This window comes from Oncorhynchus nerka, linkage group LG15 (genome assembly GCF_034236695.1).
Source record: "Oncorhynchus nerka isolate Pitt River linkage group LG15, Oner_Uvic_2.0, whole genome shotgun sequence".
NCBI lineage: Eukaryota > Metazoa > Chordata > Actinopteri > Salmoniformes > Salmonidae > Oncorhynchus > Oncorhynchus nerka.
The window spans coordinates 90,257,562-90,275,224 of NC_088410.1; the positions used below are offsets into that span (position 1 = coordinate 90,257,562).

The 17,663-nt window shown below is 41.2% G+C and overlaps 1 protein-coding gene and 1 long non-coding RNA gene across 2 annotated transcripts; one reads left to right on the forward strand and one right to left on the reverse strand.

The window, feature by feature from the left end:
• Nucleotides 1–285: 285 nt before the first annotated feature.
• On the reverse strand, nucleotides 286–9,506 carry LOC115143520 (protein ILRUN-like). The gene is made up of 5 exons (XM_029684022.2): nucleotides 9,199–9,506; nucleotides 8,357–8,511; nucleotides 8,006–8,203; nucleotides 5,539–5,846; nucleotides 286–2,118 (listed from the first exon to the last, which is right to left on the reverse strand). The coding sequence occupies exons 1-5, from the start codon at nucleotides 9,354–9,356 to the stop codon at nucleotides 2,083–2,085; spliced, it is 855 nt and encodes a 284-aa protein (XP_029539882.2). The 5' UTR covers nucleotides 9,357–9,506; the 3' UTR covers nucleotides 286–2,082.
• LOC115143530 (uncharacterized) lies at nucleotides 8,362–17,648 on the forward strand. The gene is made up of 4 exons (XR_003865647.2): nucleotides 8,362–8,545; nucleotides 14,769–14,867; nucleotides 15,731–15,841; nucleotides 16,151–17,648. It is a non-coding gene; the product is annotated as an uncharacterized LOC115143530 (long non-coding RNA).
• Nucleotides 17,649–17,663: the final 15 nt, after the last annotated feature.

The window sequence follows — 17,663 nt, forward strand, 5'->3', positions numbered from 1 at the left end:
CTAGTAACCGAAAGGTTGCAAGATCAATATCCCTGAGCTGACAAAGTAAAAAAATCTGTCGTTCTGCCCCTGTTCCTAGGCCATCATTGAAAATAAGAATTTGTTCTTAACTAGTAAAAAAAATATATAAAAAATCCTGGCAAAAGAGAACATATAACTGTGCTGTTGTCTCCCTGCCAAACGGGGCCGATTCCAAGGAATCATTACCGTCACCTGCTAACCAATGTTTCAAACAGTGTGTTACATAAAGTCAAAACTGAGTCAAAAAATAAACCTGGTGCCACATTTTCTGTTTCAGTGTTAATTTAATTGTACAAATGTTCATTTATACATATAGGAAAAAGGCTTTTAATTTGACATTTTCTCTTCTCATGAATGTTCTATCATAAGACTATGCAAACGCGCCACACTCCATGCCATCTTGCTTAAAACTGCACCCTCCCACCAAAATAAAAAAACGGAATAAAGCTAAGAATTAAACACTCTCTGGTTTCAGAGTAAAATGCAGAACAGTGAACACAGAGGACTAACATAATGCCCTTGACAAATACATAAATATGAAAGGCTGGTGTGAAAGCACAACAGCCACAAGAAAACAGGGACTTTTCATCAGAAGAAACCATAAGATAAGACTCTTGTATGAATGAGCATCTACAAGATCTTTAGTCTATGAATAACAATTGTCATCAATTTCCTTGTTTTTCATTTACTCATAACCTTGTGGAAATTGTGAAACATTGAAGGAGAGAAATCTTGATTGCTTGAAGAACGTGAAGGTAAATAAAATACATTAAAATAACATTCCAAATGGGAAACAAATTGCATAACATGATGTTAACTTGGTTGATACCATGTAATTGTAAACAATAATTAATATGACTACATGTCGTAATAGAGCATTCCACTTTGACACAGAGGAATGAATGAATTCCAGGGTTGAACCTGTCCTTTTGAGCGTATGTACCCACTCTACTTAATTTGACAATCAAAACGGGACTCAACGTTGTTAAGTGTGGAGGAAAACTAAAACACGGAGAATATATACTATTACAACAGACAATAATATCTAGATCCAGACAGCATACAGAAACTAAATCAAATCACCACTTGTAAACATCTGAAGTGACATCGTGCAAACTGCAGAAACAAAACAAACGGTGCTGATATTATCAATGGCTTGAGCAGTCACAAACCCAGAATTGAAATACCTCTCCCTATGATGGGAAAGGGAAGTCTATTTGTCAAGGTCTGTCGTGATGTTTCAGAGACCATTTGGTTTGGTTGTTTAGTTAATAGCACCATCTGCTGGCTCTAAAGAACAAGTGTTATCACTGAATGATCCATATGTGTCGTAAGTACAGTACAGCAAAGGCTTGTTTACGGGGCAACTCATTCACAGGCCTGTATCCTAATTTTCTGAAAACACCTGTGGAGAATTATAATTTTTTTATTAGTATTATTTTGTTTAATCTATTTAGATACATCACCTACATAACCTACCTGGCCTACATACATAGGTCACCACAACTTCTTTACCAAAGTTGTATCCACCACTGTGTTCAGTCAAATCCAAAAGGAAACTATACACGTGCACACATGCACAATTCAGAAAACACAGACAAGGATTCAAATCCTACAATAATAGCTCAACAGGCAAAATAGTTTTTGATGGCTTTTTCTCACACATTTCATTTGCTCAAGCTCACACACATCCATCCTTTTGCTAAGCTCAACCAGCAGTGCCTCTACAGCAGTGCCTTACCCTACACTAATGAGGTGTGTTGACAGCTACAAATAATAACAAAACATGTATGTAGTAGATTTATAGCACTCTTTATGTAGCATTCACTCATGCTGATCTTGGGAGGGTGCTGATGATGCTGGTAGGGTGTTCACTGGGATAGGTGCCTCCTTGTTCTCACTGTAGCTTGTGTTTTGGTGGAAAGGGGTAGGGCTCAAGGGAGAGAGTTGTCTAGAGTCTGTATGAAATATGTGTCCCTCCCCTCTCCAGTGCCCCTGCCGCAGGTCAGCATCAGCATGCCCAGGTCTGTTCAGCACCACCTGGCCTGGGTCTCCATCTGTCTAACTCTGGCCTAACGGATAGGGTCCATGAACACCCTGAGAGGAGAGACAGAACACAGTCAACACAATGTATTCTACGAGTTATAATCTTTCTGTTATTTTTCTCTCAGCATTGTTGGGAAGTATTTCACTGTTAGTCTATACTTGTTGTTTACGAAGCATGTGGCAAATATATATATTTTTTTTATTTTTTTATTTGCATGATAGAAGTTCAGTGATCGCCCTGTAGCATTCACATCTGTGAATGAAGTACTTTGAAAGGCTGGTCATGACAGACATCAACACCATCATCTCAGACACCATAGATCCACTCCAATTCGCATACTGCTTCAACAGATCCACAGATGACGTTATCTCAATTGTACTTCACATTGCCCTCTCCCACCTGTATAAGAGGGGAAATAACTCAGACTTCAGGTCAGCGTTTAACACCATAGTCCCCTCCAGGCTCATCACCAAGCTAGGGACCCTGGGACTGATGGAGAGGAGTCAGCGACTCAGTGTGGTGCCAGGACAACAACCTCTCCCTCAACGCCAGTAAGACCAAGGAGCTTTGTGGACTATAGTTAAAAGACGGGAAAGCACATCCCCATCCACAGGGCTGTTGTGGAGCAGGTCAGGAGCTTCAAGTTCCTTGGTGTCCACATCACTAAGGACCTAACATGGTCCACACACACCTGCACAGTTGTGAAGAGGGCACGGTAGCGCCTATTCCCCCTAAAGATGCAGAAAATATTTGGTATGGGCCCTCGGATCCTCCAAAAGTTTGACAGCTGCACCATCGAGAGCACCTTGACTGGCTGCATCACAGCTTGATATGGTAAATGCACGACCCTTGACCGCAAAGCGCTTGAGGGTGGTGCGGACAGCACAGTACTTCACTGGGGGCCGAGCTCCCTGCCATCCAGGACCTCTATATCAGGCAGTGTCAGAGGAAGGCCCGAAAAAATGCCAAAAGACTCCGCCCACCCAAGCAAGGCTGTTCACTCTGCTACCGTCCGGCAAGCAATATCGGAGACATGGCCAACAGGCTCCGAGCACGCTTCTACCCCCAAGCCATAAGACAGCTAAATAGTCCATTAAGGGTGCCCAAAATATCTTCACTGACCCTACGCACACTCACTAGACTATATACAGTGCATTCGCAAAGTATTCAGAGTCCTTCACTTTCCCCCCATTTATAAAAAATACTTATTTACATAAGTATTCAGACCCTTTGCTATGAGACTTGAAATTGAGCTCAGGTACATCCTGTTTCCATTGATCATCCCTTTTCTCCCCAATTTCGTGATATCCAACTTGTAGTTACAGTCTTGTCCCATCGCTGCAACACCTGTACGGACTCGGCAGAGGCGAAGGTCGAGAGCCATGCGCCCCCCGAAACACGACCCCGCCAAGCCACACTTCTTCTTGACACACTGCCCGCTTAACCCTGAAGCCAGTCGCACCAATTTGTCGGAGGAAACACTGTACAGCTGGCGACCGAGGTCAGCTTGCATGCACCCGGCCAGCCACAAGGAGTCGCTAGAGCGAGATGGGACAAGGACAATCCAGCCGGCCAAACCCTCCCCTAACCCGGACGATGCTGGGCCATTCTGAACAGGGCAGGCCCCTACATACAGCACAGCTGTATTTTTCAGAAAGATAAGCTCAGCCGTATGTAAGGAAGTACCTCAGTCTATTACTGGCTCAATAAAATCTGTGAATGAGCAACAGAAGCAAGTGTTTCTGAACAGACTAGTTTACCCAGCCAAGAGTGGCAGTAAGTTAACAATGCTGGAATAAAATGGATTGCTCTGACAGAAGTAGGAGGTGATTTAGAGCAGGCACACACAGCTCTGATGGCTAATTGCACCAGTATATGGTTGTGAACTGACAAAGGGTTATTATCGCATAAACAGGTAAATTAATAAAAGGGGAATAAACTGGGCAGACGGTGGATGTTATTGCTCAGTGAAAACCACCAACTGACACGTAGGACCAGTTTCCCAGAAACAGATTAGGACTACAAGGTGCTTTCAATGGCGAATATCAGTTGAGAATGCTTTTTAGTCCAGGATTAGGCTTAATATGGGTCTGGGAAACCCGTAGAGTTGACCTTTAGAGCAGGGGTGTCAAACATACGGCCCTGTTGGCCGGGGGGACACACACACAATCTCAATCAACACTGAAATTACTAAAACTAGGCCTCCCGAGTGGCGCAGCACTGAGGCACTTGAGGTTTCACTACAGACCCAGGTTCGAACCCAGGCTGTGTCAGCAGCCCGTGACCGGGCGGCGTAAAATTGGCCCAGCGTCGTCTGGGTTAGGGGAGGGTTTGGTCGGCCGGGATTTCCTTGTCCCACCGCGCTCTAGCCTGCAACTGACTTCAGTCACCAGCTGGACGGTATTTCCTCTGACAAATTGGTGAGGCTGGCTTCCGGGTTAAGCAAGTAGAGTGTCAAGAAGCAGTGTGGCTTGGCAGGGTCCTGTTTCGGAGGACTCTTGACCTTTGCCTCTCCCGAGTCCGTAGGGGAGATGCAGTGATGGGACAAGACTAACTACCAATTGGGAAGAAAAATGGGTAAAAGCACAAAAAAATATATAGATGAAACTGAGTAGAAATGATAACGGCGCTACATTTACAGTCTCTTCACTCTGTCCAGCTCGTTAACAGTCAGGGAGCACAAAAAATTCCAAAAGCGTTGGAGAGTCATTTTTATGGTGGGGGAAATATAACCAATTTTAAGAGCAGCCCTCCAGACCTCACAGGGATATTCCCCAATGCTGGAAGGGTGGGGCCTGAGTGAAAAAGTTTGGGAACGCCTGCCTTAGAGGAACTGCACAGATGCATAGAATACCAAAGAGCTCACGTGTGTTTTCTACATCTGTTCAACTGCATAATGTGGTACGATGGAGCACGATGGTTGACATGTTACATTTTCCTCTACTACTATTGTTTTGCATAGAAGAATGGTGGAATTTTTAGAAGGTCTGTCTGTTGTGTCTGGTCACTAAGGTGACAGATAGGCTTACTTTTGAGCCAGGTGAGGGTGCAGTAAACACTGGAAAAATGTATAACGTGTCGAAATCACAACAATGCTTTTCATAGATTACTGATTAACAATACTGATGGAAAACAATTTATCTGTGCCACAATTCAGAGCCGAGATCTATTGTGATTTTTCCACACATACTGTAAAGGTACAGTAGTGGCATCATCTGGAAAACCTGAGGGCTATTGCACCAGTATATGGTTGTGAACTGAACACTGTACTCTTTTGTGACAACAATTTTTTTTATTTTGAATTGGACGTTTCAAAACCAGCCATGAATAGAGCACTTTTTACACACATCCAAATGTGGCACAGAAATTGAACTTGTGCTCCCTCAATGTTAAGCAAAAAACAGTGAGGAGTGGACATCAGCTTGTTTCGAGGCAAGCTAACCTTGGTTCATTCATTCATTCATACATACCTGACTGTAAGTCACTACTGACAGATTGTTTTGTAGCCCATTCGATGCTCTATTTACAGCATTGTGAGACAGTCCGTTTTCATCTTGCTGGATGGCGTCCTGCCTGCCCTCCCAGGCTCCTCCAGGCTCTTTGAAGTTGTTGTCGTCTCCGGCGTCGTGTTTGCTCTTCTGTGGCGAGGCAAAAGGGTTGAAGTCTCCCTCTACATTGCGGTGCGGCTGGGTGTTGAACTCCGTCTCGAAGCAGGAAAGCTGCTGTGTCACGCCCAAAAGGCCACCCACCTCCACGCTGAGGATCACCCAGATGACGTCTGTGTGGACAGAGAGAGTGACACACACCAGGCATTAAGGGTGACTTGTTCTGTCCAGGAGACAGCACTGGTGGTAGTGATAGGAGTTAAACATCCAAAATGCTCAGTAGTCAATTAGAAAAAAGTTTACTTTACATTTTGGTCAAGTTGACCAATTTCAAGACATTGATTGACTACTCAATGTTTTGAAAAAGTACTTCACACTAAAAACGTTTCATGGGTCCGAAATGGATCCGTGGCTTTCCCACCCGACCCAATATATATATATAGATATTATTATTTTTCCTCACTGAGACACGTTCCGAATAGACCAGAGGACAGTCAGACCCGTTCCGAAAAGGACAGTGGAAAACAGACCCGTGCTGGTTCAGATCCGAGAGTAGAAAGAGAGAGAAAGAAACCTCCAATATTGGCCAAATGATCCACAGGCACATCCTTAAAAAAATATTTTGTTGTGTTTCGATGTGCAGCATATTCAAAACATTAGAATCTATTCATTGCTTTATTAGTTTTTACTTTCATAAAAAAAATATTTGTCTATGTCACAGTTCAGCTTTTGGAGATTTGAGCGATAAATGCATCAGGGCATTGCATGCATATAGGCCTAAATTATATTGTATGATATTAATTACATTTTTATATTAAAAAGGAGACATTTAAGAATTATATTGTTAGATTAAAGGAGTAAGTCTGGTTGGCCTAAAACCTTCTTCCTCACCTCAAATTCAACTGTCGAAGTCAGTTGGAGTGCCGGAGCGCACTGCCTTCATATGCCTGCAGTAAGCCTAATAATAGCCATACGCCACCAAACCTTCACAAAAGTTGCTTAACTTTATTAGGGTAATATCAAAAGTAAGTCAAGTCATTGTTTATAGGGGAAATACGAACAGGTTATTATATAGACGGATGAAATTAATGACCAACAAAAGTCGATTGCCTACCGTAGGACAATCCAGCGAATGACATCAACACGCTGATGCTATTTATTTTACAACAGGCCTACTTTAAACCTTGTACTAAATAGGGAGGACAAAATTGAAGACGGTTAGAATTTAATTTAGCCAACAAAAATGTATCAACAAAATGAAACAAAACACTTTTTGCATAGGTTATTTAAAGAACTGATTAAATAGGCCTACAATAACAATAATGACTAAACAATTGATAAATACAAAATGCATCAAACCTAAATAGCGAGATGCACACAGTCCATTTGGCCACGCCAGCTTTCTTATCTTTGTCCACTACAATATTAAAACTTGTCCCCGGGGACATTCCCCTTGTCGGCTTCTTTTCACTCTACTCTTTCCTTTTACGTCAATGAAGAAGGACTTAATCTTAGCAATCAACTGTAGCCTAGGCTGTTATTTATTTATTTATTTTCTCTCTCTCTCGCTCTCTCTCTCTCTCTCTCTCTCTCTCTCTCTCTCTCTCTCACTCACTCACTCACTCACTCACTCACTCACACTCACACTCTCTCTCAGCATGTGAGGGAAGCAGCCGGAACCAGTTTCAGCTGGACAAAAGCTGTACGTATTATTGAGTTGCAATTAGCTGACACAGATAACAAGCTCGCAGTTCTCATCACACAAAATTAGGACAGGTCCAATTGGGTCCAAATGCATTTTAATTGCACATACCCGAGACACGTGGCAATTATATCAGACCTGACCAATATCTGAGACAAAAGTCCGAATTTAGGACCCAGACCCGCTACGGTCCCGTGTCGGATCTCAGAATTTCAGGTCTGTTGAAACCGTGAAGACCTGTAGTCAGCACACAAACATGCAGGTTGACATTTAATGTCATGAGTCTTGCCCTTTAGGCAGAACTGAGCGGTTTCTGCTAGATGGGCCAGCAGCAAAGTCAAAATTGGCTATATTGTAAAAATTCATGAAAACAAACCTTAGCTTTTTGGTCTTAATTAAAAGGTTAGGCATTATGTTTAGCAGTGTGGTTAAGGTTAGGGATAAAATCAGATTGTATGACCTTGTGGCAGTGCCAGCTACTGACCACTCAGCAGAGCTGCCTCCAGAACAAGATCCATGTCGATAAACGCTAACCTGCCACAAACATGCAAAGGTTAACATGTGTGGATAATTACACACTTATAAAACATGTTGTCCACAAAACAGTGTGTCTGCAACGTTTGGACCTACCTCCATAAAACAGCCCTGTGGGTGTGCACATCCTCCATTGGCCCTGGTACATGCCGGGCGCTGCGGGGCTACGCATCTGCACACTGACGTCTGCGATCTCCTGGGGTTCCAGACAGCGCACCATCACAATGTTGACGTGGCCAAACTGGTCCCCTCCAATGTACTTCAGACATACCCCAGGTGGCCAGGAATCTGCACCTGTGAAAGAGACAGACAAAGAAATTTCACACGTTTACAGGCCAGTGGTTTCCGGGTCTTACATTGCAGTGAAGCTTTTTCTTCTTGTGTGACATTACATTGATGAATCATAGGTATGGCAATATGATGTAGATGTCTGAAAGGTAACCCCACCTGTGTTCTGTATCCTCCAGGTCTTTGTGAATGGTGTGTCGGGGGGAACAGACTCTCCCTCACCAATCGTCACATCCTCCACAAAGGACATGGATGGTGTGTTGATGCTGGGACCCTCAACATCATAATAGGCACCGATGGCTGCCTGTAGATTCCTATTTTAATGGCAAAAGGCATTTAGAAGAGTGGGTGAGTCAATGCCATGTTTAATTAGCAAGTATTCAAACCTGATCCAGTTCCTGAAACTACTTCACAACAAGAACATTTAAAAGAAGGGAAAAATGTAAAAGTATATCTTGCTGATAATGATTTTCCCTTGCAAGAATGAGTCGAGGTCATTTATCAGGATTGTTTTATTATGTTCACTGATAAAGTCTTGATCACTAGCCTAGATTAGCTCACTACCGATTAAATTACGTCATCATATCACAAACACTTGTTAGGTGATATAAAATGTACGCCTAGAGCCTCTTGGCGCAAGCTTTAACATTAGCGGTATATCTAGACCACAACTAGTTCAAACGCTTACAACTAATGTTAGCTAGCTAACGTTACACAATTAACAAATCTGGTCAGGTTAGTTATGGTGAATATTTATGTTGCAATACGTCCTTTTGTTTTTAGAAAAAGGTAGCTAGACTTAATTTGTAACAGATGAGCAGTGACTAACTATCTGGCGTTAGCTACAGTTTCACATAGCTATGTCCTAGCAGCAATGGCAGTCCGTGCAAAATATCGACACAATAAACTATACATGCAAGAGAAAAAGAGAGCCTCGGCGACTACTCAAAATGTACCTAGCTAGCTACTATACAAGCTAGGCCCCACATCCCCGAACTCACCAGTTGCTCATGTCAAGGAAGAAAGCGCATCCTGCCGGGTTGACCTGGAACCCCAGCAGTCTTTGGAACTCTGAGATGAGGACGTCCTTGTCAGTGGTGCCCATGCAGTTGAATTTCTGAACGAACTCCGGGTCCAGGTCTATGTCCATGCCCTCCATTGGCAGGTCTCCCGTTGCAGCGACGAGGGGTTCTCTCCTAATTTAGTCCGAGGCCTTGTCCAGTCATAACAACCAGTTCAACAACAACAAGCGTAATACGCATGGCTGCGGGAGGGACAACGTTGGACGTCGGTGCAATCGAACGTCACCTTTCGTCACGGTGTATGGACTAGAATTAGAAATTAAAATAATTAATTTAATAGGATCTCTATGTGTGGACTTTTGTTTACGTCATCTGTTGCTATTCGAATTATTATTTTCATTGGCTTTTCTTTCGTTAATGATAAAACAGATTAGGTCATTCAATTAATGCTATTCATCCATCTTTTTGTAGTTACTATACTAAACAAAATATAAACGCAACATGCAACAATTTCAAAGATTTGACTGAGTTACAGTTCATAGAATGAAATCAGTCAATTTAAATAAATTCATTAGGCCATAATTTATGGATTTCACATGACTGGGCAGTGGCACAGCCATGGGAGGGCTTAGCCCCAGCCACTTGGGAGCCAAACCCAGTCAGTTTTTCACCACAAAATTGATTTATTTCAGACATAAATACTCCTCCTCTGGGATCTTTTATTTCAGCTCATGAAACACTTTACATGTTGCGTTTATATATATTGTTCAGTATTGTTAGCTCTGGTCCATGGCACAGCTATATATTTGGATTTCAGTAACTTGGTTAACCTGCTTTTTTGTATCCCACAGATACAAAAAAAGCTATGCAAGCTACTTACCTTACGGGTGATACGTACCTTACACATGACTCGCCAGCCGTTCATTTTCAGGTTTTGACACACACACACATAAACTTTGCAGGTCCATCAACCTATTTAAATACCTCACACCCTACAGTAACCTGTAGGTCATGAGAGAACCTTCATAAATCCGCAGAACGTTAATAACCTATTTATTCACACTTTATGTAGTATCCTGTAATACTTAGTCCATATCGCATGACTCTGTATTTCATTTAAAGTTATTCCCCTTTGGTCATTCATAACACAGACATAAATGCCTTGTATCATATGACGCTGTATTAACTATGAAGTCAGACACCTTTGGTCATTCATAACACAGACATAAATGCCTTGTATCATATGACGCTGTATTAACTATGAAGTCAGACACCTTTGGTCATTCATAACACAGACATAAATGCCTTGTATCATATGACGCTGTATTAACTATGAAGTCAGACACCTTTGGTCATTCATAACACAGACATAAATGCCTTGTATCATATGACGCTGTATTAACTATGAAGTCAGACACCTTTGGTCATTCATAACACAGACATAAATGCCTTGTATCATATGACGCTGTATTAACTATGAAGTCAGACACCTTTGGTCATTCATAACACAGACATAAATGCCTTGTATCATATGACGCTGTATTAAGTATGAAGTCAGACACCTTTGGTCATTCATAACACAGACATAAATGCCTTGTATGTGACTGACCGGATCGATTACATTTTAAGTAGCAACATTTGAAATTGTGTTTTTTACATTGGATAAAAATAGAGACTTAAAGCTATAAAATAGTATATCATACACTACAGTTGAGGAACAATGAGAAAGTAATTCTGCTTTGAAAGTTGATAAACTGGTAACCTCACTTTTGAGAAAATGGCCTTTGAATGTTTTGGTACCTACTGGAGAGCTCATCTTTGTCTACACACATTCAGCATCGTTCACACACTCTTAAGCTTTAGCCCCACCCATCTCTTTAAGGATTGATCCAAGCGTTCTGTCCTAACAACAGCAGCCAAGCACTCAAGCTAACATGCTAGCTACCTCCAGACACAAATGAGAGAACAGCTCACTCTGACCATTTTATTCGCCCTAACAGATCTGGTTAGGCTGTTTTTATGTTATCCAGAGCATTGGTGACTGCAACTGTGCTGCTGGCAACAATTTATTATTTTTTTGCCAACGTTAACTGACACCGGCCATATTCAACGGGTGTTGAGCGCTCGTAAATGATTCTGTGCACGGGCACACTGTGCTCGGGCAAGATTGCTCTGAAATCTAGGTAGATAGCCAGAGAGAATTTACCAACTTCGTCTATCAACAGCTGTCGCAATGACATCATGAACATTCTATTGAAATGGATACTTGCATTGTGGAGTCTTTTGTTAAGACGTGTAGCTAGCTAGCTAAACAATTAACCATAATCCCAACTCACAACGTTATTACTCTGCATGAAGAGAACCAACCAGGTTCAATGTTAGCTAGATAACATTAGCCTATAACTAACAAAGCAAATGGCTCTGAGATACGAATAATATTACTACACAGATCATACATGTAACGTTAATTAGTGAGTCAGCCAGCTAACATTAGCTAGCTAGCTAACAGTACACTTTAACTTGAAATGAAAATGACTTTCTGACAAAATTAGAAACGTCTAATATCTGAAAATGTAGCTAGCTAGAACATCTTACCCATATACGTGGATGAACGCTTCTCCCTCTCTGTTACGGATGTCATGGTTGCTCTTAGTTTGAAGACGTAATCCGGAGACAGGTGTTTTCTCCATCTCCTTAGCTATCATACTCTATTTCCACTGATTTCAAAACTCGGTCCTCCAGAAAGTGGAGAGCAACACTTCTGCCATTCTACTACGCAATTCATTTTTTTAAAGCCGCATCAGACAGGATTACCTACACATACTGACCAGCTCAAATAGACAGAAGCATGCTACATGGCAGACCAATCTGAACTCATCTCTCGACATGTCCAGCCCACTCATTATCTCAGCCAATCATGACTCGCGGGAAGGTTGCTCACTTTTTCTGTGACTAAACCAACTAGGCTCGTAATTTAACAATTGTATTCGTATTTACAGATGGCATACAATTTTGTTATTAAGGCACATGACAATTCACATATTCCAGAAGGCATTTCTGCCAAAAACACATTTTGATTTAAAAAAAAGTTTAATTTCAAATGGCTCTCCTGTGAAGAAGTGACGCTTCGACATACGCCTAGTTTCCTGAAACGAGTCACATATCATATGATGCTGTACTCACTATAAAGTCAAACACCTTTGGTAGTTCCTAACACGTACATAAAGGCCTAATGATGAAAACACAAATGTATTAACAATTAGGGAATTATCATTAACAGCTAAACCAAATACATATTAAAGACATGTTTAAACCATACATTTCCTTTTATTTTTACATTTTTAAAACAATACAAATACATGAAGTTTCAAAACAATCCAGCAATGTAATTACATTGAACATTACACATGGCTGTGAATAGTGTAGCTTGACCCTGACCTGACAGGTGAATGGTTCTTGCCTTTCTGCCTGCTGGAGGTATAGCATGTTGGCTCCAACCTTAAAAGTAACACCAAAGAAAGTTAGGTCTGTTAGGAAATGCCTTTGTCACACCATCTGGGTAAGGCATTTCTGTGCAGTGACAGAAACTAAATGGGGAGATGGGGAAACTGCATTCAATTCGTATTATTATATTCCTCTTTCATTTACAAATTTCATGACGTGACTATGAGACGTGGCTGCATATAGGGGGATTTTAGCTAGCCATTGCTGTGAACTCACCAATATTATTTAAAATAATGATTGAGGTAGATACAGTATGTAATCTAACTCAACAATCAACTACTACAAACTATTTTCAATGACAATAAATAAAGGTTAATAAAGCCGTGACAACAAAAAGACAACAGTCACACAGTGGCGGAATAATTCAACTACACATAGTGTATGTTTGTTTCATCACAAAACCGGAGAGCAACATCTGTCCACAAAGCAAATATTGCATGTAACAAACAGTATATGACTTGCAGCATGGTCAAGCAAGTTAATGTTTGACAGTTTACTAAACAACTAATGATTTAGAACCACAGAGTTACTGCAAGTCAGCACAAAGACAACAGGAGGACTATTCCAGCACCTGTTCTACTTAAACATTTAAACATCATCAAATCACAAGGCTATATATGCTTAGTTTAATACATTGAAAACAAATGTAAAGAAACCAAAAACAATTTATTCCAATCAATGTTGCTGAATATCATGTGGCTGTCCATGGTACTGATTTCTGTCTGTGTGTATGTGTGTATATGTTTGTGCATTTTTTGGACTCACCCTAGATGTAGACTAGTTGAACACCAATGCCATCCTACTCTCCTTCATGTTGGCAAAACGGTCTATGGCTCTGTACGCTTTTAGTTTTAGTTTTCTTAGGCTACCTAGCTAAAATACTTGCTAGCCTGACATCCTCGCATTGGCAACAATGAATCAGCTAAGTTAGCTAGCTAGTTTGTGTGACCCTACTAGGCTACATCCAGGTTACATATTGAATTTCAATCGTCTCAGGCCAGTGGCACAATAGTGTCCTCTGCGTGTATACTTCATATTTTGGCGAATTTAGTACGACACCCCGGAACTTTTGGCATACCAACTATATCCATACTATGACCAATAAGCATACTATATACTCAATTCACGTCACAAATAGTGTGGTTAGTGCGGTTAGTATGAGTATTCAAACACAGCTCTGCTCTTTTCCCGCGATTCATCAAACACATTTGGTGTGTCATCATAGTGGTCTTTGACTTGTGGTCAGACTTGCTCAGGTGGAACAAACTTAAATTTGTGTCATTTGTCAATGCTCATTTGAATGTCAGAAAACAGAGAAGTGTCAAAGATTGTTTTTCGCAAACATACTTTCTGAATTTAATAGTAATCCTCTAAATAATCATCTAGTTTTTCAAAAGTATCTGTAATCTGATTACAATATTTTTGCTGGTAATTTAATGAATTACAATTACCCTTTTTTTGTAATCCCTTACATGTAACAGATTATATGTAATCTGTTACTCCCCAACCCTGAAAACAAGTAAGCACATATGAAGGGGGATAGCTAAACATTCAGCAGATTCCATGCAGTTTTGTTTATAAGCAACAGCTTGTGCAGATACAAAACATTCACAAGCCCCACAATAATCATATAGTGTGAATAATGTAGAGAATTCAGGGGTAGCCCTGACCAGGATTTGAACTCCAGTCCAGCAACTGTCAGCCCAACACCTTAGCCCTTACACACTAATCATCAAGGGCAGAGATCCCAACCTCTTTTACACGAAGAGATCCCAACCTCTTTTAAGCTCGCGACACTACCCCCTTCCTTTGAGTCCTCACGCTCCTTTAAGCCAAGACCTTCACTTTAACAAACGCCTCTCCGATGGCCTCACTGGCACCATCCCACGTTTCACACCAATGTAGTGAATTGAGGGGTAGCCCCGACCGGGACTTAAATCAGGTTCCAGCCACTGTCAACCCAACACCTTAGCCCTAGGTGTTGTTTGTTTAGGTGTTGGGTCGCTACAATAAGTTAACATGTTGCCTTGTGTTTTCCTCCTCAGCGGATGCCTTCCAATCGGGGGAAGATCCCGCCGAGTCCGTTCACTGGTTCCCTAGTTCATCATGTTTTTATCGGCTTGTCAAAAAAATATCTTCAAAAAGTAGGTTAACTTTGCATGTTCATCCAAAATAATTCCAGCATCCGAACAGTGCACTGTGCACCCGCCAACTTTCCTTGAATTTGTAAGTGGCTGAAACAATTTCACTGGAGAAAGCATTCAAGCGGGCGAAACAGCATCCCTCTGTCTTACTATGTGTGGCCCATGTATCTGATGCTGTCTGGCAAAAAAAGTGTATGACATGCCTTACTCTTTTTGGCCAGACAGCATCAGATTAATGGGCTACACATACTGAGACAGAGGGGCACTGTTTTTCTCGTTCAGATGCTTAAATCTAGGATTGATGCGTCATTATTTCGGCTTGCGTCTCGGTCAAAGAAATGATCAATATTTAAATGTTTTATTTGGATGGGCAAGGAGGTACGGAGGGCCAGGCCCCCTAAGGCCTGCCCATAATGTCGGCCCTATACTGGGGACTGAGCTTTTGCAGCGTTCATAACATCTCCTACTATTGTAAAAATGAGCATGAGACTGGGAAACGCCCCTCCAGCTCATAATTACTAGTGGGATCCCTGAGCTCTGACTTCTCTTACATGCTGAACTCTGATCACTACTAAATAAATTACCCTTGATAACAATTTCAGCAGTTAAATGCCACAACAAAACATTATTTATAAAAGGAAATCTATTGATATTGTTTTTGAACACTATAATTTGTTTACAAGCATGATAGCTGTTGTTTTAGTTTATGGTTGACAAAGCTTGTTTGCCATTAGCCAATTTGTGTTTCTCAACCATTTCACTGTGAAAGCATTCAACAGTTTTTTATGACTTCACAACTGGTAATTACCCCCTTCCCACTTGGTTATGAACGCAGCAATAAACCTTTGATTTGTGAACCCCAGGTGGCCCTCCACACCCAGGCATGCTACCAGTGCCCGGGCCCCATATGAATGGTCATGGTCCTCCTATGATGCAAATGAGGGGCCCCTCACCACATGGAATGATGCCTGGAGGTGAGATTGTTGCCCCAACACTTAAATTATATATTGTTGATGTAAATATATTTTTGATAGGCATTGGATTAAAGATATACAAGTTCTCACCTGCATTTACAAAATGTATCTACTGCTGATCACCAATATCTTCATTGAACAAAATACAGTAGTTCATGCATGGTCAAGGTCATAACTTTGAGATGTATTTTTCACCAAGATTTGATAGAATGGATTCATAAGGGACATGTATACTCGACCATGATTAGGATCTAATGTGAATAACAAGTGAAACCAGTTAAGATATCTGTGATGTTTGCTGTCCTGTAGGCCAGGTATGCGAACACCAATGGGCCACATGCAGATGAAGCCTGGCCCACATTAGATGTGCCCCCATCGGCCAATGATGCTAATCAGACCGGGTATGATCCAGCCAGACAGATGAGACCCAAAATCAAGTGGTTCTGCACTGCAATACATGCTCTTTGGAGGTCACTGCTGCCCAAAATGCATTGTTTGGGTTTTTGAAATGGCCACCTATTGTCTCGACTCTAAACCCTTTTGGTTCGAGTGAACACTGTGTTTCAGCGAGCTCCCGTGGCATTAGTTAATTTTTCTCTTTATATTAATTTCTTAGCTAGAAAAGGTAGTACAATTTGCAAAACAAGTTACTCTACAATGAGTCTTGATGGATGTGTCAAAAGTTTCTGACAACATGCCCGGCAGAACTACTAAGAACTCGACCAAAACCACTACCCCTGTAGGGCTCCCGAGTGGTGCAGCGGCCTAAGGCACTGCATCTCACTTGGACTATATTAATTGGTGCAATGACAGATAACAGACTGTGTTTATGTAAGTGGAACATTAGAGGGAGCCATAATCCCATATTTTTTTTTTTAAGTACTCTCTTTAACAAAAAAAAAAAAAAAAAAAAATATATATATATATAAGCACAGATTTTGTACCAAAATTGGTGGATGTTGGCTTTAACCTTTGGATTAATAAGGGCATATGTCATTTGAGCAGATGGTTGAGAAATATCGGCTCCCAAAGCAGGACTTTTCCCGCTTTCTACAAGTCAGACACGTTTTCAACCAACTTGGTTGACAACCCTGATGTATGTCATTGACAGAATGCTTGTTTTCTTCACAACGCAACATGTCTGTAAGTTTATTTTATGACACTTTAAGGTCCTTTTCTACTGTAGACACACAGGGGGTCAAGCGAGTGTGGGAGAATGAACTGTCTGTTACTATTGTTGAGGAGATGTGGGAGGACATTTGGAGATATGCAAAAACAATGTCTATCTGTAATCGCATTAGAGCAATCCAATTATGAATATTACACACATTGCATATATCTCCAAATCGCAGACATACTTCTAACCCTTTCTCCTCTCCTCAGTATCTTAAATGTAAAACTGATACATGCACCCTTACACATTTCCTATGGCCGTGTTCCAAATTACAAAGGCACTGGTCTAAAGGTACTTCAAGAAATTCCATGGGTCGACCTAGAATGAAACTCAATTTCTTTGCTGTTAGTTCTCCCTAGTAAGCATGTTACTTCTGCGCGTCACAGAAGGCTGTATGACATTCCTACCTCCGCAGCGAGGAAAAACATCCTCTTGCAGTGGATTAGTGACATCTATTCAAGGTTGGCACATGCAAACACCTCTTATCCCTTGGGTTTTGTTATTCCAATGTAAAATGGGCTTTTTTTTAGACCCACAGACTTGTATTTTTTTCAATAAATAACATTAGTAGACTTGAACATTTATGTTGGTCTTCAATCATTTTGTTTGAATAATAGATGGATGACAGAGGCTCCTAACTATCTATAG